This window comes from Cydia pomonella, chromosome 21 (assembly GCF_033807575.1).
Source record: "Cydia pomonella isolate Wapato2018A chromosome 21, ilCydPomo1, whole genome shotgun sequence".
NCBI classification, from domain to species: domain Eukaryota; kingdom Metazoa; phylum Arthropoda; class Insecta; order Lepidoptera; family Tortricidae; genus Cydia; species Cydia pomonella.
This window is the reverse complement of record NC_084723.1, coordinates 15,819,649-15,843,191: the sequence shown is the minus strand read 5'-3', so window position 1 is coordinate 15,843,191 and position 23,543 is coordinate 15,819,649. Positions and strand designations below refer to the sequence as shown.

Below are 23,543 nucleotides of genomic sequence, written 5' to 3'. Positions count from 1 at the left end.
ACTTACTTTTGACTGGACTATAAAAAAAAACGGGCACCTACCTAGATAAGCTGTTTACTATTTTCTACTGTTTTTAAGTAGGAGAATTATATTCTAAAGGTTGGAAAGCGGGATCGGTAACGGTTTTCTTATAATAAGATACCTATTTTTCAGTTTCATACAAAAAAAACAACAGATTTTATATTTTTCTGCTTTAAATAAGCCTTATTTTGAAAGAATTTATATAACATTGTTTATTCCTTATATCATTTTCAACCAAAAAGCATTTGTATAAATAGGGTTTTAAAATAATGCGAATGTCCATTTTTTAGTCATTTCGATCCACTAAGCTGTAGGGCCCAACCTTCCCCTCTGGCATCACGTCGCCTCTCGCTGGTGAACTCCTGGAAGTGCTCCATGGAGGCGTCGCTGCTGCCCCGCTCGCCGCGCGCCCAGGCGAGCGGGGCGCAGTGGCGCGTGGTGACGAGCGCGCGCAGCCGCAGCTGCGCCGCCCACGCGCGGAGGCTGGACAGTCTTACCGTTGTTGGCATCACGTCGCCTCGCGCTGGTGAACTCCTGGAAGTGCTCCATGGAGGCGTCGCTGCTGCCCCGCTCGCCGCGCGCCCAGGCGAGCGGGGCGCAGTGGCGCGTGGTGACGAGCGCGCGCAGCCGCAGCTGCGCCGCCCACGCGCGGAGGCTGGACAGTCTTACCGTTGTTGGCATCACGTCGCCTCGCGCTGGTGAACTCCTGGAAGTGCTCCATGGAGGCGTCGCTGCTGCCCCGCTCGCCGCGCGCCCAGGCGAGCGGGGCGCAGTGGCGCGTGGTGACGAGCGCGCGCAGCCGCAGCTGCGCCGCCCACGCGCGGAGGCTGGACAGTCTTACCGTTGTTGGCATCACGTCGCCTCGCGCTGGTGAACTCCTGGAAGTGCTCCATGGAGGCGTCGCTGCTGCCCCGCTCGCCGCGCGCCCAGGCGAGCGGGGCGCAGTGGCGCGTGGTGACGAGCGCGCGCAGCCGCAGCTGCGCCGCCCACGCGCGGAGGCTGGACAGTCTTACCGTTGTTGGCATCACGTCGCCTCGCGCTGGTGAACTCCTGGAAGTGCTCCATGGAGGCGTCGCTGCTGCCCCGCTCGCCGCGCGCCCAGGCGAGCGGGGCGCAGTGGCGCGTGGTGACGAGCGCGCGCAGCCGCAGCTGCGCCGCCCACGCGCGGAGGCTGGACAGTCTTACCGTTGTTGGCATCACGTCGCCTCGCGCTGGTGAACTCCTGGAAGTGCTCCATGGAGGCGTCGCTGCTGCCCCGCTCGCCGCGCGCCCAGGCGAGCGGGGCGCAGTGGCGCGTGGTGACGAGCGCGCGCAGCCGCAGCTGCGCCGCCCACGCGCGGAGGCTGGACAGTCTTACCGTTGTTGGCATCACGTCGCCTCGCGCTGGTGAACTCCTGGAAGTGCTCCATGGAGGCGTCGCTGCTGCCCCGCTCGCCGCGCGCCCAGGCGAGCGGGGCGCAGTGGCGCGTGGTGACGAGCGCGCGCAGCCGCAGCTGCGCCGCCCACGCGCGGAGGCTGGACAGTCTTACCGTTGTTGGCATCACGTCGCCTCGCGCTGGTGAACTCCTGGAAGTGCTCCATGGAGGCGTCGCTGCTGCCCCGCTCGCCGCGCGCCCAGGCGAGCGGGGCGCAGTGGCGCGTGGTGACGAGCGCGCGCAGCCGCAGCTGCGCCGCCCACGCGCGGAGGCTGGACAGTCTTACCGTTGTTGGCATCACGTCGCCTCGCGCTGGTGAACTCCTGGAAGTGCTCCATGGAGGCGTCGCTGCTGCCCCGCTCGCCGCGCGCCCAGGCGAGCGGGGCGCAGTGGCGCGTGGTGACGAGCGCGCGCAGCCGCAGCTGCGCCGCCCACGCGCGGAGGCTGGACAGTCTTACCGTTGTTGGCATCACGTCGCCTCGCGCTGGTGAACTCCTGGAAGTGCTCCATGGAGGCGTCGCTGCTGCCCCGCTCGCCGCGCGCCCAGGCGAGCGGGGCGCAGTGGCGCGTGGTGACGAGCGCGCGCAGCCGCAGCTGCGCCGCCCACGCGCGGAAGCTGAACAGGCGCCCGGTCGGCTCGGGGCTCGAGCTGTAGGCGGGAGGGTGCTCCGCCTCCTTGGATATTAAACACGTTCAGAGTTCTTAGTTGTAATTATTGTGCTGAGACTGACTGAAATAGCATAACAAGTTTGTGCGTTTCCGTAAAAATACGATGGCAAACAATTATACAGATTGTACCCTGGATCACTAAAACTTAAAAACGTTATCGTTCGATCGTTAAAGTGACGTACCTACCGTCAATCGGTGTGACAAGGGCGTAGCCAGGCAGAGAACTAGGGGGGGGGGGGGGGGGCAAGTTGATATCGCCGGAGGCCTAGGGGGGCAGACGCCGCAGAGAGGCATTGTATGTAAAATTTGAGCTCTAGGGTCCTTCCTAGAGGCAGCCCCGGGGCAGCTCCCCCCCGCCTGTACCTGCTGACGCCCATGAATAGGGACAAAACATAAAATGTAGTTTCTTAACTATTATATTATTCGATTGATTTGTATGATACAATTTCTGTGAGTAGTTTCTACTAATTGTCAGAAAAATATCATTTTAAGTTTAGTCCCTATTCACCCCGGCTGACGGTACCTGACGGTTAGCTGTTGGATGCGTTTTAAGCATGTGTGAGTGAACCAATGACATATATATTACTTCGTAAAGACGGGCCGTACGAGCACTACGAATGGGGCCAATTCATGGGTATCAAAATAGCATTTAGTAACACCCCTGAGCTCAGTTGTGTAGCGAATTTCGCAGTGGAAAGGCGTCACGTAATGCCATTTCCAATTTTCAAAAATACCAAATTGTGTCGTGAAATTGTGTAAAAACTATTAAAGGAAAATCAAATACAGATGTAGTGAATAATCCTTTCCCATCGTATTTTCTCGGAATCGTTCGTATTTGTCATGGTACTTCAATCAACCTCAGTCCTTTTTTATCGAAATAGCAAGACACGTTCGTGCGTTTCTACGCAGAAGCGTTCTCAATTCTTTTTTCATCGCGTAATTACTTAATAATAGCTTTCTACTACGAGCTGGTAAAGTCTAAATTAACTAACGAACACAACTATAAGGCGGATTCTAACAGACAAATTATTTGAGTGAGCGAGTCGAATGCGATAGCATATTATTGTAATAAGTTTTGTTTTCATTGTTCAGTATATAATAAGTATTCATATAGCAGCTTGAATCCTTGGAGTGGTCTGCCTGAAAAGGGCCCATGCTTAGATCTTACTTTTATACCCCTTACATTAAATGAGGACAATCCAGGTTTGTATCCTATATCCTAGTAAGGGCATTTATTTGTGTTTATTATGAATATTTTCTCCTGAGTTATGGATGTTTTCCCTCTATGTACATATAAGTATCAAATTTATATTGTTAACCGACTTCAAGATTTCCTATATTCCGATAGGGTATCTGATAGGGTTCCGTAGTCAACTAGGAACCCTTACAGTTTCGCCATGTCCGTCTGTCTGTCTGTCCGAGGCTTTTGTTCCGTGGTCGTTAGTGCTAGAAAGCTGAAATTTGGCATGGATATATAAATCAATAAAGCCGACAAAGTCGTATAATAAAATATAAAAATTTAATTTTTTTTAGGGTACCACCACTACACGTAAAGTGGGGGCGTTCTTTTTTTTTGCTTCAACCCTACAGTGTGGGATATCGTTTGAAAGGTCTTTCAAAACTAATAGGGGTCTTCAACAAACATTTCTTGATAAAGTGAATATTTAATTGCTCCGAAACAAAAAAAAAAATGTGCCATGAACCATAGGTCCAAAAAATATGAAAAAAATCTTGAAAGTAGAGCTTAAGAAAGACATTAAATGAAAACTATAGCGGATATGAGCAGTTTAGCTGTTTTTGAGTTATCGCAAAAAGTTTCCCTCCATAGTAAAAAGACGTACACCCACAGTTCATCGCTTGGTTAACAAACTACCATACTTTAAGCTCCAGTTTAGCTTATTGTGACGGAAAAGTAACTACGGAACCCTACTCTGAGCATGGCCGACATGCTCTTGGCCGGTTTTTTTTTAATGTTTGTTACTTCATAACTCCGTCATTTCTGAACCGATTTTGAAAATTATTTTTTTGTTTGAATCTATATATATACAGATTGGTCCCGTTTTTGTCAAAACTCAGTTCTGATGATGGGATCCATGAGGAATCGAGGGAACCCTTCAAATGTGAAGAGCGTACATATAGTGATTTTTGAATTTTCATCAACAAATCAAGCGTTTACATTTAAAAAGTGACATTTGATGAAGTGGAACTGCTGATGATGATCAGAATGGAATTCTTCAAAGACACATAGTTCACATTTGGCGATTTGTTCTCTTCGCTGTGTTTGTGAAGCAAATTAGATTTTTAAGAATTTTTTTTGTCAAGTTTGAGTTCTGACGATGGGGTCCATGAGGCATCGAGGGAACTCCTCAAATGTTAAAGGCATATATAAAGTGATCTTAGTATTTTCATCATCAAATCAAGCATTTATATTTGTAGAAGTGGCATCTGATGAAGCGGAACTGCTGATGATGAACAGAATGGAACTCTTCAACGCCGCATAGTTCACGTTTGGCAATTTGTTCTCTTCGCATGTTTGTGAAGCAGTTAGGTTTTCAAGGTACATTTTTGTCAAGCTTGAGTTTTGATGATGGATTCCATGAGGAATCGAGGGTACTTCTCAACTCTTTTAAATAATATTAAAAAAGCGGCCAAGTGCGAATCGGACTCGCCCATGAAGGGTTCCGTACCATTTATGAAGTATAAAAAAAAAACTAGTTACTAACCTAAATATCATTTTTGAAGACCTATCCACAGATACCCCAGACGTATGGGTTTGATGAAATTTTTTATTTTATTTTAATTTTATGACGTATAAAAAAAACTACTTACTACATTTCGTTCAAACCAATTTTCGGTGGAAGTTTGCATGGTAATGTACATCATATGCGGTTCATAGAATACATCTAATTGCCAAGTTTGAACAATATAGTTCTTATAGTGTCGGAAAAAAGTTGCTGTGACATTAACGGACAGACAGACGGACATGACGAATCTACAAGGGTTCCGTTTTTTGCCATTTGGCTACGGAACCCTAAGATAGGTCTTCAAAAATGATACTGATGTTTCTAATATCATTTTTTTTTAAACTGAATAGTTTGCGCGAGAGACACATCCAAAGTGTGTGTCCCCCCCCCCCCCCCTGTAACTTCTAAAATAACAGAATAATAAAACTAAAAAAAATATATGATGTACATACTTCCACCGAAAATTGGTTTGAACGAGATCTAGTAATTAGTTTTTTTTAATACGTCATAAATGGTACGGAACCCTTCACGGGCGAGTCCGACTCGCACATGGCCGCTTTTTATTGTATGAGGATACGATTTCAGATTCATTTACTTGTCCGAATTAGTTCTTTTTTCTTTTAAAAAGCCATAATACTTTGACATAATCGTGTGAGTAGTATACGCTTTGTGTATACAAGTTTTTGTTGTCATGTTCAAGTTTTTTTATATGATATCTCAAAATTCCCGTTTTGCTTCGTAATTTTCTTTTCACCATCATAATTTAGCAATGTTAACGATGAATTTGCTATATATATTAAATGTATACGTTCAGTTCAACTCGACAAACGCTTAAGAAAATCGACGATCTCCTTTTTCGTCAGCGGCTAATCTATCAAATCTTTGGATAGTCGCTCGTAGTATGAAGGACTGAATACACGCGGGTTTTTTCCTGCACTTTCTATATCAACGTTCCTAAGCAGTAACAAAAATTATGCCACGCCGATATCACGCCGATCACGCCGCCGCCGCCGCCGCCAGCCAAAAAATCATCGGACGCCGCCGCCTATGATTTTGTAGTATTTTGTTTAGCAACTGTAACTTGGACCTTGAGGTACCTATTGCATAATGAAGGAGTGCGCTCGTACTGCTTTTCCTAAGCGTTGGTCATAGATTCGCTTGATAAGCAAGATGATTTACATGAATACAAAACAGACAAGGCGTTTGCGATGCCCTGGTTGGCTTAGATTCTAACAACCCTTCCTAGTGTATTTTAACAGCCATAGCCAATGTATTGCACGAATCGAAACAAACAAGTAACCATATTTTTTATTATTGATGGATAAAAATTTCAAAAAAACTTATTTCAAAGAACTACTTTTTATTTCAAAAATGTGTTCTACTGCTAATCTATAATGACATATTCAATTATGGCTAACTGCTCAAAAAGAACCCTGTATATTATAAATATATATATATTAGGCAAGATCGAAGGTAGAGGAGGAAAACCACGAGCAAGTTACACGCAGCAACTAAAAGGAAAAACAAATGACGTATGTTACAGGGATCTAAAAAACTTGGCCGAGGACCGCGAAAACTGGCGTCTACTCCTCCACCGACAAGAGCCATGCTTTTAAATGATAAAATGAAGAAATATATTATATATGTGTCGCCTAACTTCAAACTAAGATAAATCCATTCGACCCTCTCTTCGTTAATACCAAAATCGCAAAATCTGACAGTTGCATTTACCTGAGTTTGAAGTTCAGCGACTCATATACACTTATCCCAACGCACCTCACGTCCTACGTTAATCCTATAATAGCGAAACAAATAGTAAATATGCCACATAATAGTAAATCAGTAAAGATATTAGGTACGTTAGCCAACACTGTTTCCATTTATATATTTTCATTTTTTATTTAGTATAGGTATAAGCGAAAATTAAATTTCCACCCTGCCGAAACTTTATTAATTTAAATTCCCATTGAATTGATTCTGCGCCTTATGAAAGACCGTATAGAGTAGTAAATAACATTTTACATCTCACTTAATGACATCTGATTTTATTCGGTTTAATAAAAAAAAACACGCATATCTCGAAGAAGCAATATTAAGTAGAAAACAGTCAACAATCAAAAGAATTAGATTATTTACATTTAAATACGTCATGTGTGACATGAGCAGACAAGGAAAACAACATGAAATGTATTGTTTTTCTTCTTTTAATGGAACACTTTTACAGTTGCTGTTCCTCAAAGGAGGCCTCCGAGGAGGAGGAGGAGAGTGGTTAATACTAAACTAAAAGTGCTATCTTAAAAAAACATATTGGGTTATTAACCTGTCCCAGTAAAGTAGTGTGCGTGAAGTGCGCCTGTGTGTGAAATGGGGTAAATTGACAGAATCTGACAATATACCCATCGCTACCGACGCCTTAAAGGGCTAAATTGAACGATGTAAACGTTATGTGAAGTGTTACAGCTTCCATCAGTTACCTCATTGATCCGTTCGACAGCGTCCGACAGCCGACGCTCGTAATCGTCGTCGAGGCCGAAGCACATCTTGAGCGCCACCACGATGTACGCCATCACCGTCGTCTCGTAGTCAGGGAACTGGTCGGTCAATCCGTCCTTTACGCAGAAAAAAACTTAATTGAGTGGGGGATCACAAGCCTTTTTCTCGATATATGTTTTACTTAAAGAGTTCAAATGTTTAATTGTATTTTTAATAAATGGAACGGAACGAACAGATTGAGATAGCAATGGATGTCAAGTTATCACTACACCTTATAAAACAAAGTCCCCCGCCACGTCTGTCTGTATATATGTTAGCGATAACCTCAAAAACTACTGAACGGATTTTCATGCGATTTTCATCTATCAATAGAATGATTCTTGAGGAACGTGTAGGTGTATCATTTGCTGAGGTTTTGTGTAATCCGTGCTAAACAAGGGCAGGTCGCTAGTTATTTATAAGTGAGCTTTATTTTTAGTTAGGTACTTTCTTTAGTGCGCGATTTAGTGCCGTTTGACTAATAAAATGTGCAAAAATCGTGAAAGTTTAAATCAGCGCGGTAGATGTCAAGTCCTGTAGATAATTAATTAATTATGAAAACAATCATACATTTTCGGACTCTTTGAATTATTGAAAGGGCTCGACTTTACGCTTACGCCTTACGCTTTACTTCTAGACGATACTTAAAGGAAGGAAAAACCTGAAAAATAATGAAACATACCTTCTTCAGTGATCCAGCCTTGATCGGCAACGGGGCTAGGTCTATGAGCGCGCGCACGAGCGCCGCCAGCGCGCGCGGCAGGCGCAGCTCGCGCAGCTGCCCGTGCAGCATGCCGTCCACGTCCGGCGTCAGCGGCCCGCCCAGCTCCAGCAGCGACGACATGCGGCCTGCGGGCGAGCTCACGTCATCTCACGCAACGACCGCCATGTCCGTCCTGGCCATGACTATGTCGTATGCATAATTATTACACCGCAGTTTGACTTCTGACCCCTGTAGTGATGCTTCTAGAAACCCCATGTTGCCAGGCTGAAAGGTGGTGCCGTTACCCTCAGCGGCCCTTTGAATTCTCCCCTTACAAATCTCATACATTCGCCGTCGAAACAATCGCACTTTTTTCACAAATCTTCCATGTTTGAGTCTAGCTCTTAGTGTAATTGAACTGGTACCGAATTAATATTGGTATCAATTTAAAGCACTTTTCAATACACTGATCGCTGAGCCGAAGCAGTTAGTTTTAGTTTAGTTAGTTTCAACACACTTGCTGAAAACGACGTTTTTATTCCACCGATTTTTTGCTCATAATACTAGATATTAAATCACGCGCGATTTTTCAGTATATTATAACACTTGTGCTTTTTCATTATATTATCCGACTGAGTTAAGGAGGTAACGGATGATTGCTAATAATATGCATGGAAACGGAGCCTTCTTAATTTAGTCGAGTAATACATTTTTTTAACCAACATGTTTCAAATTCAAATATTAGTTCAAAGAGGTTTTATCACACCAAACATAATTTATAGATTAAATTATCTCGAAAATTACATCAATGAATAAACATAACATCTTATCGATTTGATCTCCATCTGTCGAATAGAAATATTATTATTCCATTTTTATTTATTTACATTATATATTATATTTTAGGTACATTATAACTAACATCAAATGAGGTAGTTCTGTTTTTTTTTTAATATGTTGGTAGTGATGAAATGGCAATAACAAATCCGAGTTTTCGACCTCGAATTGACCTTGGAATCATTGTAAAGTGAACATCCATTTAATTTTAGGACTTTTTTCAGTTTTTGTAATTTTTTTCCACCAAGAACCGGAGTTACGGCAAAAGTTACTATGCACATTTTCAAGAACATTAAATTTGCAATTAATTGACAATATATAATGTTAGTAGGCCAAATAGTTTCTAAAATACGGCTTCTTAAAGGTTTGCAAAGGTTGTACCAACAGTTGTGGTTGCAGGAAAGCAACTCTCAAATGCTCAGCTGTTTGCAACTACTGCAATGCTCAATCCTGCGAGAATATACTGGACCGGAGATGTGTGCCGACATTGAAAAACCATTCATTGATGATCCACCATCCGATGAAGATTTCGATGTGCCTGATCAGGTTGACGAAGAAATGCTACCCCACGCGCTGGCCCCAAAAGTAGTGCTGTGGATCCAAAGGACAAGCCAGGTCCAACAAAGATATACAAGAGATACGAGTTATACCTAGTTCCCTCGCTGTACTGTATATTATACACACAATGATCCGAAGGGCTTTCGAGGTGGAAAACTTGGATTTGTCATTACTATTTCATCACTAATAATATATATAAAAAACAGAACTACCTCATTTGATGTAAGGCAATACCTCTTTTTGGTACGATATCCATGTATTAAATTGGCTGTTTGTAGATTTCGTTTGCGCCTTTGTCTTGCGCGCGCATTGGAATCGTGCGTAAAAAAAAAACGCACCAGCCATTTTCCGTTATAGACCAGCGGTTGAACAAAAATGGGTTTCGATAATATTAAAGTTTTTTCTTTTTTGATATGTCATTGCGAGTATGTTAAATAATACTTTGGTAAAAAGTTAGAAATTTTAAGGTTGAGCTTTCGGTTATATTTAAATATTTTAATTTTTGCTAATAACTAAGTAAATATAGAATTAAAGTTACAGAAAACTTTAGCATATCGAATAACACTTCAATTTATGTACAATTTTCAGTTTTTAGAAATCTGGAACAGCTGCTTTCTGGTAAACGTAAAAACACGAGTTATTTTGTAAATATAGAATTAGAGTTGCTGATATTGCAAAATTACGATATTATCGATCAACTTATGACGAGTACGAGGACACGAGTGAAACCACGGGCTGCTCTAATCGCACTGGTTTATTGTAGCGGTAACTGTTAAGGTGGGCGCAGCCACACACACAAACATGCATACATAACATTCCCTTCCCCTAGTATAAGTACTATCTCTAAATAACTATATTATAGTGAACTATATTTTATAATTGACCTTGGGACGGTTACGCAATCTTGTTCTGGGGTTCACCACTGGTGGGGGGTCCCTAAGAGGCTCGCCTGGTCTAGGTTCCTCGATCGCCTCTTGGAAATCATCCTCGTCCGAGGTAGCGGCAATCGCTGGAGCCGGATGCTCATGTTGCCTTGCTCGGGCGACAGTCTCTGGTCTTCGATCATCCTTTTTTTCCCCCATATAGAAATATGATGGGCTTCCTGTCTGACGAACCGTCGGAGGTGATGGTGAGTTACACGGTGTACTCGCAGATGGCGCCTCGTTTTCGTCGTCAAGTGGCGGTGAAACCGGCCTAGTATCTAGGATCTCACTTGTCGATGAAGGCGACAGCGGCGGCGCTAGCGGAGGAGGCGGCGAAGGCTGCGATGGCGGAAGTGGCGGCGGCGACGATGGCGGCGGCGGAGGCGACGGCGCTGGCGGTGGCGTATCGACGTGTCTCGACATCGGTACAGGCGTTACAGGTATGTCGTCATATTCATTTGCATTCCGATTGGTAATCGTCCCTTTCAGTGGCATAAGTTGATTTGTATGCCTTTTTACCATTAAATTAGAAGAAATGTCTTTTATTTTATATAAAACTCGTCCTATTTCCTTAACAACTATCCCTTTACCCCAAGCACACTTATTATTGCCCTTAAACTGTTTATATAATACTACATCACCTTGCTTAAAAACTGGTTTACTTTTTCTGTTTTGTTTATTATTCTGCAAGGACTGTTTTTTTGCAACGACATCAGATAAGGCGATAGACGATGACGACGGCGGCAAGATAGCGGGATTCAGCAAATCAAGTCGAGATCTTAATTTTCGACCATAAACAAGCTGTGCAGGCGAAAACCCTGTGGTCGAGTGTATGGAATTTCTATAATCGAACATATATTTAAGTAATTTAATTTTGTTATCTTTTACACCGGTGCTCGAAAGTAAACAAGATTTTAATCCCCTTTTAAATACTTTGACGTAACTCTCGGCCTGTCCGTTGCTAGGTGCATGGTAGGCGGGTGACGTCACATGTGATATACCATTTAACGAACAGAAATCAACAAATTGCTGTGAACAAAAAGCCGTTCCATTGTCACTTACTATAGTGTGAGGCAGGCCGTATCTAGACATGTATTCGTATAGCTTTTCTATGACAGCGGTGGAAGTGGTTGAACTATTCATGTCAAACACTTCCACCCATTTGGTATAAGCGTCAACTATCACTAAGTATGATCGACCGTTTATTGGGCCACAAAAATCTATATGTAATCGGAAAAATGCCTGTGGCGGGAATTTCCAATGCGCGAGTGGCGCGCGCGCTGGTGCTGGCCGTAGTTGGATACATATGTCGCAAGTACCTATTAACATTTCGATAGCTTCGTCTATTCCTGGGATTCCGGTTTGTTACAGCCAAATGTCATAATGTCATTTTACCCATTTGACTAAATCCCAAATTGTTTTAGTTCCAAAAAGCCTAAATTCCCAAATTGACTTGTTTTCAATACAATCAAATGTCATAATAACATTTACACATTACATCCGATATTCAAAATGTATAGTTGGTAAAATGAACAATAACTTCAAATACCGAATTATTATTAAGACTGAAAGTGAAAATGCATAAGATTCATAATTACCAAAATTCAAACTTGCCCAAACATCATAATGACACTTTCTCATAATACCTAAAATTTTAACCACGCAGTATTTTTAGTGTTACGTATTTATAAATGTAAATAATTATGAAATAAAACTATGGAAACGGATTATATCGCGTATAATTATAATCCGTTTCCATAGTTTTATTTCATGAGAAACTATCGCGGTAACCGAAGACAATATTATGTAAATAATTAGTTCACTTTATCAGAATTGGTTTAGCAATTTATAACTACTATGCTTTTGTAAACGAAAACCTATACCACAAAACTTTACAAGCATACAATTTCAACTATATTATCAAATTTAACTATGGGAAATCAGGGACTGAAAAACCTCAAAAGCCGGTAACCTAAAATAAAGGTATCAATTGAATAGTTATCCGTATCGCTACTCCCCAACAGCTCGCCACAAGCTGCCCTGCGTTGACTGATTGCACTGGAAAACCAGTGGGCGATGGGGATATTATTATTATAATTAATTTAATTACTCATTGCTTAAAAACTGAAAACTTGATCATAATTTTAAATATTTTCCATAGATACTGTGTTTTAGAATTTTTTTGACAATGTGACGTTTTTGCATCTAGTTCATTTGATTTTTAGACATTTTGGGAAATAGTTTAATTAAAAAATCATCAAAACACGATCAAGACAAGTTTTAGACATTTTGGGAAATGGTAGAATTGAAAATTTATCAAAACGCGATAGAGTTTAAATGAGTTATAGTCATATTAAGAATACGGTAATTTAAGAAGTAGGCGTAAGTCATTTCGAGCTTTAGACATTATGAGAATAATCTGTTTTGATATTCTGACATTCTAGAAACACGTTATTATGATATTTGGCTGTAACGAACCGGAATCATTCCTGGGAACCAGAACCGTGAACGGGCTTCCGCCTTAGTTTTCACGATCCCTAAATGAGAAGCGTGTAATTCCGATAAAACTTTGTACCGTAAATTCTCAGGAATGACGACCTTATGCCCACGCATTAAGCATCCATTTTCCACTGACAGCTGTGTATTACATAAATGGAATGGCTTTAATTTTAAATTATCTATTTTCTTAGGCCACCCTTCCTGCGTATATTTAATTACCTGACACAAAGTTACATCTTTGCGTGTTTCGTCGCGTAATTCTTGTAGTGTCACTGGCAAGCTACCTTCTACCACGAAACACACATATGCTGCACGCTCGCTCGTTTCTGCGGCGGCGGCGGAGGCGGCGGCGCCGGGCTCGCAGCACGTATCTGCTGCCCCCGCGCTCCCCCGCCCGTCCCCTTCTGGCGCGCAAGCCCGAGACAAGTAATCCGCGCTATTGTCTGCACTACGAACGAATTCTATTTTGTAGTTGTAACTACTTAGGAAAATAGCATATCTCTGTAGGCGATTCGCGGAGACTTCCGGTATTCCCCGGTGCGGTCCAAATATCGAGATTAAAGGTTTGTGATCGGTTCGTAATATGAAGGGTTTGGACCTACCGTACAGGTACTGATGAAACCTACGTACTGCAAAGACGAGGGCAGTGGCTTCCTTTTGAATTTGAGAATATCGCTTCTCAGCGGCATTCAGGGTGCGTGACGCATAGGAAATAGGTCTTTCCTGGCCATCCGAATCAATTAGCGACAAGATACAACCTAGTCCGTGCGGTGACGCGTCAGCTGTCAAAACTAACTGGGCTTCAGGATTGTAATGCGCCAGCACTTGATCGGACGCAAGACATGTTTTGATTTTATTAAAAGCCTCTTCGTGAACGGTGGTCCAAGTCCATTTAACTCCCTTCTTTAGCAGATCATACAAGGGGCTTAAAATGCTTGACGCACTGGGAACAAAATTTCTGTAATAATTAACCAACCCTAAAAAAGATTGAAGTTGATTAACACTGTCAGGTACAGGTGCGTTAACAATCGCTTTTACTTTATCAGCAGATTTTTTCAACCCGTCTTTGTTAATTACATAGCCTAGGTAGCTAACTTCACTCTTAAAAAATTCACATTTTTCCTTTTGTAAGGTTAGGCCTGCGTCCTGTAACCTCTGTAAGACACTAACTAACCTGGCCACGTGTTCCTGGTCGTCTCGACCCGTGACCAGCACGTCATCTAGCAGGCACAGCACGCCATCCATACCCGCGAGTAGTTCGTCCATTGCGCGTTGGAAAATTGCCGGAGCACTACTAAGCCCAAAAATTAAACGAGTATATTTAAATAATCCGCGATGCGTATTTATACAGGTTAAATTCTGAGATTCCTCGCATAACATCAGCTGATTGTAAGCCATGGATAAATCTAGTTTAGAAAACTTCTGTCCACCATGTAACTTGGCAAATAACTCGTTAGCAGTCGGCAAGGGATATTGTTCAATGACTAATTGCTTGTTAATACTAACTGAGTAGTCCGCGCACAATCGTACGGAACCATTACGCTTTAGTACGGGTACAATTGGAGAAGCGTACTCTGAATGTTCTACGGGAACAAGGACGTTTAAATCGACCAACCTATCGATTTCTTTACTTAGTTTATCCCGCAAGGCGAAAGCTACAGGGCGTGCTTTAAAAAATATAGGCTTAGAACCTTCTTTTAAAGTTAATTTAACCTGATATTTATTGAAACACCCTAAGTTGTCCGAAAACAGCTGTGGGAAATTTTGTTCAACGGCATTAATATTGTTGCAATAAATAGGGGCCAATTCCAAATTAAACTTAGAAATAAAATCTCTGCCCAGCAGCGGAGCCGAACCGTTACATACGACATATATATCCAACGTATGGGTAGCACCACAATACGTGATCGGCAACTGCAGCATACCCGCGCACTGTAATTTATAACTCGCATATCCATGCAGGCCTTTATTTGCAGGTGACAATGGAATGTTATTGAAATGCGTTTTATAAAAACTTGGGGATATCACAGAAACGGCAGCCCCCGTATCTACTTCAAATTGAATGTCTTTGCCCTGAATAGAAACTGTTTCGACCATGGGTTTCCCCTTAACAGAACGAATATTGTACAACTTACCGTCGTCGTCCTCGCCATCGTAATTCATATCCAAATATTTAACACTAGGGCACATTCTACCTAAATGACCCTTCACTTTGCACTTTTTGCATACGTAATTAGTGAACCGACACTCCGACACTTTATGATTAGTATAGCCGCATGTTGAACACTTCACTTTCCCGTCAGACTTATTTTGTTGTTTATTTGACGCGATTTTGTAAACGTCGCCCGACGAAGGCGTAATGCCAGCTGCAGTGGCCCCGGCGCGCGCACAGCGAATATTTTCGGCAAATTCGACCGCTTTCGCTAGCGTCAACTCGGAGATGTTTTGCGCATACAATTTTTCCTTTTCAAGGCCTGGAAGCAAACCCATGATAAACCGATCGCGTAATGCCTCTTCCACGTTGCTGAAACTACAATAAGCGGTGAGTCCGCGTAGCCGTGCGGCCCATTGTGTATGGGTCTCACCGGCCTGCTGCACCGCGGCGTAGAATTTGTGGCGCTCGCCGAATCCAACCCGCTTGGGTGTGAAATGGTTATCCAGAAGTTTTATAATATCTTCATAAGGCACGCTGTCCAGTTGCTTTGGCAAGACTAAATCAGCTGTGAGCTTGTACGTTTCTTCCTTGAGTGCCGTTAGTAAGATGGCCCGTCTTTTTATTCCCGTCGCATCTTTCGCATTATCTATATCGTTTGCGATAAAATACTGTTGTAATCGGCCTTTGTAGCTGTTCCAACTTTGAACGTTATGATCAAAGGTATCCAACACACCGAAATTAGCACCAGACATCTTATTTTATCGCGAAACACGTGGGATTTAACCGATTCGTCGCCAGTGACGAGTACGAGGACACGAGTGAAACCACGGGCTGCTCTAATCGCACTGGTTTATTGTAGCGGTAACTGTTAAGGTGGGCGCAGCCACACACACAAACATGCATACATAACAACTTAGTATTCTAGTAAAAAGTTAGACATGTAGACAATGTGCTTGTCTAGATATTGATTTCAGGTTAAGCAGTATGGCTAATATTGAATTAAAGTTTGTAGAGTGAATAATAATCGATCATCAACAATGATCTCAGTTACTAAACAAAACTTTAGAAATATAAAATCACGGCGACACTCATTACTGATATGTATGCATTCCTTGCTTATATACGTTACGTTTCAAACGCGCGGCAAGTTTGCGCGCGCCGCGCGCTGTGGCAGGAGGCAGCGAACAACGGTAGTGGGGAGCGGGGTGCCCTTGACTGCGTCTACGGTCCATCAAAAAAAATCCTAAAGCGTGTTTTAAATTAATAGCAATAGAAAAATTTTATTTTGTTGTTACTATAATAGGTATTGCCCGCGGTTTCGTTCACGTAGAGTTCGTTATCGCGTTACATGAATATTATTTATTTCTTTGAACTTTATTGCACAAACAAAAAAAACACAAATGGCGGACTTAATGCCAAAAGGCATTCTCTACCAGTCAACCATTGGGTCAAATAGAGACAAAAAAAACACATTCTCATACAGATGACCACCCTTCCTTGTACCATTTTAAAAGCCAGTTGCAGCTTTTCTTTCCCGATTTTTTTCAGATGTTTGGACTTGGTATTTTCCTCGCGATAGTTATTTGTTTTAAGGGGAATGTTGTTGTTAACCGCTAATGCTAATATTGATAACCGATAGTTATATAGAGATACGTTATAAGCAGTGATCGGCACGACCCGTGACGCACCGCGGGATTGCGAGCAGAAATCATAATATGGACATGATTAGATTATAACATAACTCCGTGATTTTGTTAAATAGAATAATTTTATTGTATGATATATATTTGCAAATATACGATAAAGTGTTAAATAAGCTTATAAAATGTATAATTAATTATTAAATAAAAAATTGATATATTTCGAATGTTGAATATTTCAATTTGACAGTTTGTGAAATATTAAGTAGCGGCACGTAATTTTGCACTCATACAAAATACGTAAGTGTTAAAACGGTGTAACCATTTCAAGTGCAACTAAACCCTTCGACCGACTACCTGGCTTATCGAAGGTCATTTGCGAATTTTCCATTGTTTGCGTTTGTTTAAACTGGTGCGGTGCAAAAAAGACGACTAATTGAAATGCCTAAATAAAGAGTTAATGCCATCCTTTTCTAGTTTACTGATAAGGATTGCAACTATTTTCTAATGGCAAATATGTTTACTTATGTTCCTCGGTTCATTAAGTTCGCACGTGTTGTTAAAGTTCCTTATTATCTCAGTGTTTATTTCAACGACTTTGGCTTGTTTTACGGACTCGATAATCTCTTATGTTACACTAACTGGACTTCCTATTGGCTGCTGATTGGACAAAGTGAACTGTTGCTCGTGTGTCCTGAATATGACGCGTAGGACAACTCGGACCTTTCCTCAAACGAACGAACTTGATGTCATTTTATTTAATGGTAAAAATCATTCATCTTCCTGTGTGGAATACCTTTATGTACTATAATCGGAAATACTGACTTCCTAAAAAGACCGAAATCTCGGGGCATATCCATGTTAACATAATGATTGAGGTCATTGACACCGTGCGACACGGGTCGTGCCGATCACGGTATATGCACCCTCATGTTATTTATTTCTGATAAGACAAAATTCACAGTGATACATTTCTAGTAGGTTGCCTTGTAAGATTGCGTACGGATAGTTTTTTTGTTTGTTATTTCATCGTATGATATATCAAATGAAAGCTTATTTGAAAGTTGCCGTATTAAAAAAGTTGGTCCAGTTAATGGTCGCCTAGATTAACCGATTTTTATATAAAATGTAGGCAACCATGGACTGGACCAACTTGTTAAAAAGGCAACCTAGTACAGTTAGTAATATAGTACCTGGGCGACCGAGCTTTGCTCGGTTATAACTATTTATTGTAATATGGTGGTGATAATCTACATAAACTTAAAAAGTAAAATGTGAACTGACAATTATTATTATTTACAATCGATTTTAACCTTACAGCACTTGTCACAGAGTAACGCCATCTATTGTCGATTTCTCTTATTACATAGGTCATTTTTTTTACTAAATTAAACTTGTGTAAAACAATAAAAATTAAAAAATTATATATAAACTTGAACATATAAAAAAAAAAAAAAAGTTAGTCACCGGGCTAGATTCGAACCCGTAACACTCGTTTAGCAGTCCGCGTCTTAACCCGCTGGACCAGACGGACAGTGGCCGGCAACACGAAATTAGTGACCATATTCTGCGTCGAAAGAAAAACGCATGAAAACTCGAAAACACGCGTTTTCCCAAACATAAGACTAATCTAGATAGATTGTATACCCCCAAAAACCCCTATATACCAAATTTCAGCGAAATCGTTAGAGCCGTTTCCGAGATCACAGAAATATAATTATATAATATATATATACAAGAATTGCTCGTTTAAAGGTATAAGATAAAATAACTTTTCTTTTGATATATCATGTGACGTTTTCGTTTACACACTAAAAGCACAGTGTAAAAAGTAACAGTGGGCCGACGCCTTTGATGTTTGCGTAAATGCCGACACCACTCAAGGTCTCCGTACCTACCTAGGGTTATCACAGACTTACACAACTGCCCAAAAGAGGATGGAAATGTTTTTAGTTTTCATGTTGTATGATGTATGTGTACTAATTTTACAAATGACGTCCATTTTGGAAATAAAGATGGCGGACGTCACTTTTTTGAAAAAGTCGTCATGGGTGTTGTTTTCTGGGTTTTTAGGGGTGTGGATTTCAAAAATGGCATCTATTTTGAAAATAAATATGGCGGACGCTACTTTTTGAAATGGGTGTCGATGTGTGTAGCCGTGATATCAACCACCTTTAATTCTAAAATGGTCTCTATTTTTGAAATCTGCACCAACAAGAACCGCCAAAATTGACGTCATTTTTGTAATTGGAACCCCGAGGAACCTCGGAGATGACACCCATATCGATTTTTAAGAAAAATTAATGTCCGCCATCTTGGATTTCAAAATAGACGTCATTTTTGTAATCGGAATCCCGAGGAACCTCGGATATGACACCCATATCGACTTTTAAGAATAAATAATTTCCGCCATCTTGGATTTCAAAATGAACGTCATTTTCGTAATCGGATCCCCGAGGAACCTCGGAGATGACACCCATATCGATTTTTAAGAAAAATTAATGTCCGCCATCTTGGATTTCAAAATGAACGTCATTTTCGTAATCGGAACCCCGAGGAACCTCGGAGATGACACCCATATCGATTTTTAAGAAAAATTAATGTCCGCCATCTTGGATTTCAAAATAGACGTCATTTTCGTAATCGGAATCCCGAGGAACCTCGGATATGACACCCATATCCACTTAAGAAAAAATAATTTCCGCCATCTTGGATTTCAAAATGAACGTCATTTTCGTAATCGGATCCCCGAGGAACCTCGGAGATGACACCCATATCGATTTTTAAGAAAAAATAATGTTCGCCATCTTGTATTGCAAAATGGACGTCATTTTCGTAATCGGAACCTCGAAGAACCTCGGAGATGACACCCATACCGATTTTTAAGAAACATGAATGTCCGCCATCTTGGGTTCCATAATGGATGTCATTTTCGTAATCGGCACCCTGAGGACTTTCAAAAATAATGAAAACATCAAATACTACATGATACATATACAAACAGAAGCAAGAAACAATTTCTTGCTTTTTAAAGTCTTAAACTACTCATAATTTCTTAAAATAAGTTATAAAACATGTCCGCCATTTTGAATTTGAAAATTGATATCATAATAATGATATATTTTTGTTTACACTGAGACAAATAATTAGCACATGTCGTATGAAAAAAAACAAAAGTTAGTCACCAGGCGAGATTCGAACCCGTAACACTCGTTTAGCAGTCCGCGTCTTAACCCGCTGGACCAGACGGACAGTGGCCGGCAACACGAAATTAGCGACCATATTCTACGTCGAAAGAAAAACGCATGAAAACTCGAAAACACGCGTTTTCCCAAACATAAGACTAATCTAGATCGATTGTTTACCCCCAAAAACCCCCATATACCAAATTTCAGCAAAATCGTTAGAGCCGTTTCCGAGATCCCGGAAATATATATACACAAGAATTGCTCGTTTAAAGGTATAAGATAATTAGGCATTAAAACACTCGTGTGATCTTTTTAAGAAACTCACTTCGTTCGTTTCCTAAGCCCACACTCGTGTATTTTAATGCCTTTTATTATGTAGCAGTAACATAAACTACTAATATATGTTGAAAGTAAGTACAGGCGGCTAACACAATGGTAACAAAAGACAAAAGTTTTGAAAATGTAATTTTCATCATCGTCACTTGGCTGTACATTTGAGGGCCTATCGCGAACCACGTTCGACGTGTTACCTCTCTGTCGCACTTGTAAATTCGTACGTAAGTATGACAGGGAGGCAACACGTCGAACGTGGTTCGCGGTAAGCCCTCTGATGCCACCTCCATTAGTCTTTTGTACGCCGGTATAGCCTTCGACTCAATGTATAATCTACACTTTTTATGGAAACGTAGTTCCTCCTTCCCGTAGAAATATTTAACTTTCCCATCACCAAGAAAGATTATTTGCTCGAGGTTATTAGCTGCTCAATTCCTCGTTTTTTCTCTGTTACTAAGTCAGTACAGTACACATATCAAACATTTTTCACTCATTTTGAAGTCATAATAACTTTTATTCTATAATTAAATTCATGTAATGTCCGCATCTAATTTATGTGCACGATAAACAAACAAATGAATGATTTAAAAGAAAAGACAAACAGCGCTTGCGAAGCTAAGCGGAGGCCGCGGGCGGGGCGAGGTATCTATCGCTCACTAGGTCGGCTACGATAGGCTCCCGCGCGCCGAGCCGACATGTTGACGGACCAGCGCGGCGTGGTTATGAATTTCGCGCCTTTTTAAGTTGATTTTACTATTACAATGCAAGCTACACACAGATATTTCTTACTTTCCATAAAATGGCTACATATATTATTTTATAGTAATAGACTTATCTCTACGGACTTTAATTCAATATTAGATCTTACAGGACAAAAAACGCATATTAATTGTAAAGCACATATCCTATTCTTCTAATTTTTTGCCTTGCCTATTAACTTAAGAATTTAGATATGATATTGTGGATTTTTCAAACTTTAATTCAATATTGACAAAATAATAAGCTAATTTGAGTTTGACAAAGTAGCACGTTGATTTTTTTTCTAAAAATTTGATAGCATAAAGCCTCATACATATTATAAAAGACGATGCTTAAATTTTGTACTTTAATTCAATATTCAAAATTCATCAATAAAAATACATAAATACCTTATTTATATCTAACGCTCGTTCTAAATTTTCTTCATATATTACAAATATGCTTAAAAATATGTCCCATACCAGATAAACATCACTTTTCACTCTTTAGAATTATCGAAACTTATAGGGCAAAAATCCGGTCCCACTATTGGTCTATTATTGTCATAAAATTGGAATTGTGTTGCATGTTTTTACAAGCTTTTTATTATTTTGCAATGTACCTATGTATGTACGGGTCAAATCTTATAAGTTAAATTTGACCCACTTCTCGGTTTCCGATGAAGCTGAAAATTTGCATACATATGTAAGTCGGGTGACAATGCAATATTATGGTCCATCGAGCTGATCTGATGATGGAGACAGGAGGTGGCCATAGGAACTCTGTGATAAAACAACGCAACCTCATTGTGTTTGAGGTTTTTAGAATTGTCTCGCGTAATAGTTGTCTGTGGAAAGAAAAGTACAGTCAGCGATAAAAGCTTGTACCAAAAATGGAATTTTTGCCAAAATCTTTTAGTTTATATATTGACGAAAATGTCATTTTCAAGCATTGAAAAAGAAGAGCACATAAAATTGACGCTGCCAGTAACACTAATAGAGGAAGAGCCGAGAACGATAGCCTTTTACCATCAAAATCGGGTGAAAAATAATTGGCGGCATATGAAACTTGTATTCAATGGAAAATCAGCAAAAACGCCCAGTATTTCTTAGAAAACGTGTTGGTAGCTTACTTCAATTAACTAGCGAATAAGTGCCTACAAGCCCAGCACGCTTTGGTGCCATTATTCGATGTTAAAACTGTAAGCCACCATTTTTGAAAATTGTACTTTTACTGTTTTGACAAAAACATCTAACTTGTAAGTATTTTTTTCCTCACAAGTGTGTTGAAAAACGACGTATGAAACGCGTGTGCATTGGTCATTACCCACATCGGCTTTCTTATTGCGTGCTCGCTTACAGCTCGCGCGCACAATATCGACTCGTGTGTAATGACCAACTTAGTATATTGTATCATAATGTACTATTACAGTACATATGGGGCTACTTTATAGCACTAGTGCGAGAAGTAGCATATTACGTTACTGTGTCGAACACATATGTACTGTAAAACGTTGTACGATACATGTGCGAATAGGTAATTCGCAACTCGTGTCGATTTAAAACACTCCCTTCGGTCGTGTTTTAATTTATCGCCACTCGTTTCGAATTTCCTATTTTTCGCACTTGTATCGTAATGTACTATTAACGCACCTTTACATTGGCATATTTTTAGTTTCCATAAAATATTATTTATCTGTGATTGAGACTAAAAAAAAAGTTTGAAAGCCCTGCGTTATGCATGTTTGGAGAAACACAGTCAATCTTGAGAAATGTGCACCATAGGAACATTTTTAATTATTTTAAAATGTAGTTTTGCATTCCCTTGAACCACTGAAAATCTGATAAATAACAAACGGCTGAATTCACCGTCATAAATATATTACACTATCCAACTCTTATTAGATTAAAACTACTTAGTGCACTATTTTAGCTGGTACAGCAACAGTAGCTTCCATTATTGTTGATAATTTTCTGGCTTGGGGTGCATTTAATACACATTGTTCTAATATATAATAAGTATTATTTGATCATTTCCAGGACATTTATACCATAATGGAAAAGCCTTAGAAATGAGGATAACGCGCGACGCTTCAAAGAATTGCTTTTATATTTTTTTTTCAAACTACTTTAACTCTAATTAAAAATATTTTTTGTAAACACAAAATATGTCAATGTGAAGGTAATTAAACATATATTAATTTGATACCAATATTAGTTTGATAGTCCAATTATGCTAACAGCTAGACTCAAATAAGTCCGATTTGTGAAAAAAAGTGGGATTTTTTCGATAGCGAATGTACTCGTATGAGAATTCTAAGAGGGAAATTCAAAGGGCTGTTGGGGGTAGTGGCACTACTTTTCAGCCTGGCAACATTAGGTTTCTAGGAGCCTAGGAACTCCACTACAAGGATCAGAACTCAAACTGCGGTCTAATAATTTTGCATACGACACAGTTCTAGAGATCTTGGTCTATAATGTGTACAATTAGAACTACTCGACTGCCTGAGTTCTCCCTTGGAACCGGATCATGTCTCTCATAAATAAATAAATATTATAAGACTATTTTACACCGATCGACCTAGTCCC

The 23,543-nt window shown here is 40.7% G+C and overlaps 2 protein-coding genes across 2 annotated transcripts in view; both read right to left on the bottom strand.

The window, feature by feature from the left end:
- The window catches only part of LOC133529874 (uncharacterized), a 42,540-nt gene that overhangs the window by 8,485 nt on the left and 10,512 nt on the right, over nt 1-23,543 (bottom strand). Inside the window, exons 14-19 of the mRNA XM_061867676.1 lie at nt 8,064-8,230; nt 7,324-7,458; nt 1,738-2,111; nt 1,285-1,686; nt 1,035-1,192; nt 519-857 (exon numbers count right to left, since the gene is read on the bottom strand). Of these exons, the coding sequence (XP_061723660.1) occupies nt 519-857; nt 1,035-1,192; nt 1,285-1,686; nt 1,738-2,111; nt 7,324-7,458; nt 8,064-8,230 (1,575 nt within the window). The remainder of the gene's footprint in view (nt 1-518; nt 858-1,034; nt 1,193-1,284; nt 1,687-1,737; nt 2,112-7,323; nt 7,459-8,063; nt 8,231-23,543) is intronic.
- Nucleotides 10,979-15,962, bottom strand: LOC133529729 (uncharacterized). The gene is made up of 2 exons (XM_061867527.1): nt 15,037-15,962; nt 10,979-11,095 (listed from the first exon to the last, which is right to left on the bottom strand). Exons 1-2 carry the CDS (start codon nt 15,806-15,808, stop codon nt 11,082-11,084), a joined length of 786 nt encoding a protein of 261 aa, XP_061723511.1. The 5' UTR covers nt 15,809-15,962; the 3' UTR covers nt 10,979-11,081.

Excerpts from the sequence above, each read along its gene's own strand:
- LOC133529729 (XM_061867527.1), bottom strand. The coding sequence starts at position 15,808 with ATGTCTGGTGCTAATTTCGGTGTGTTGGATACCTTTGATCATAACGTT.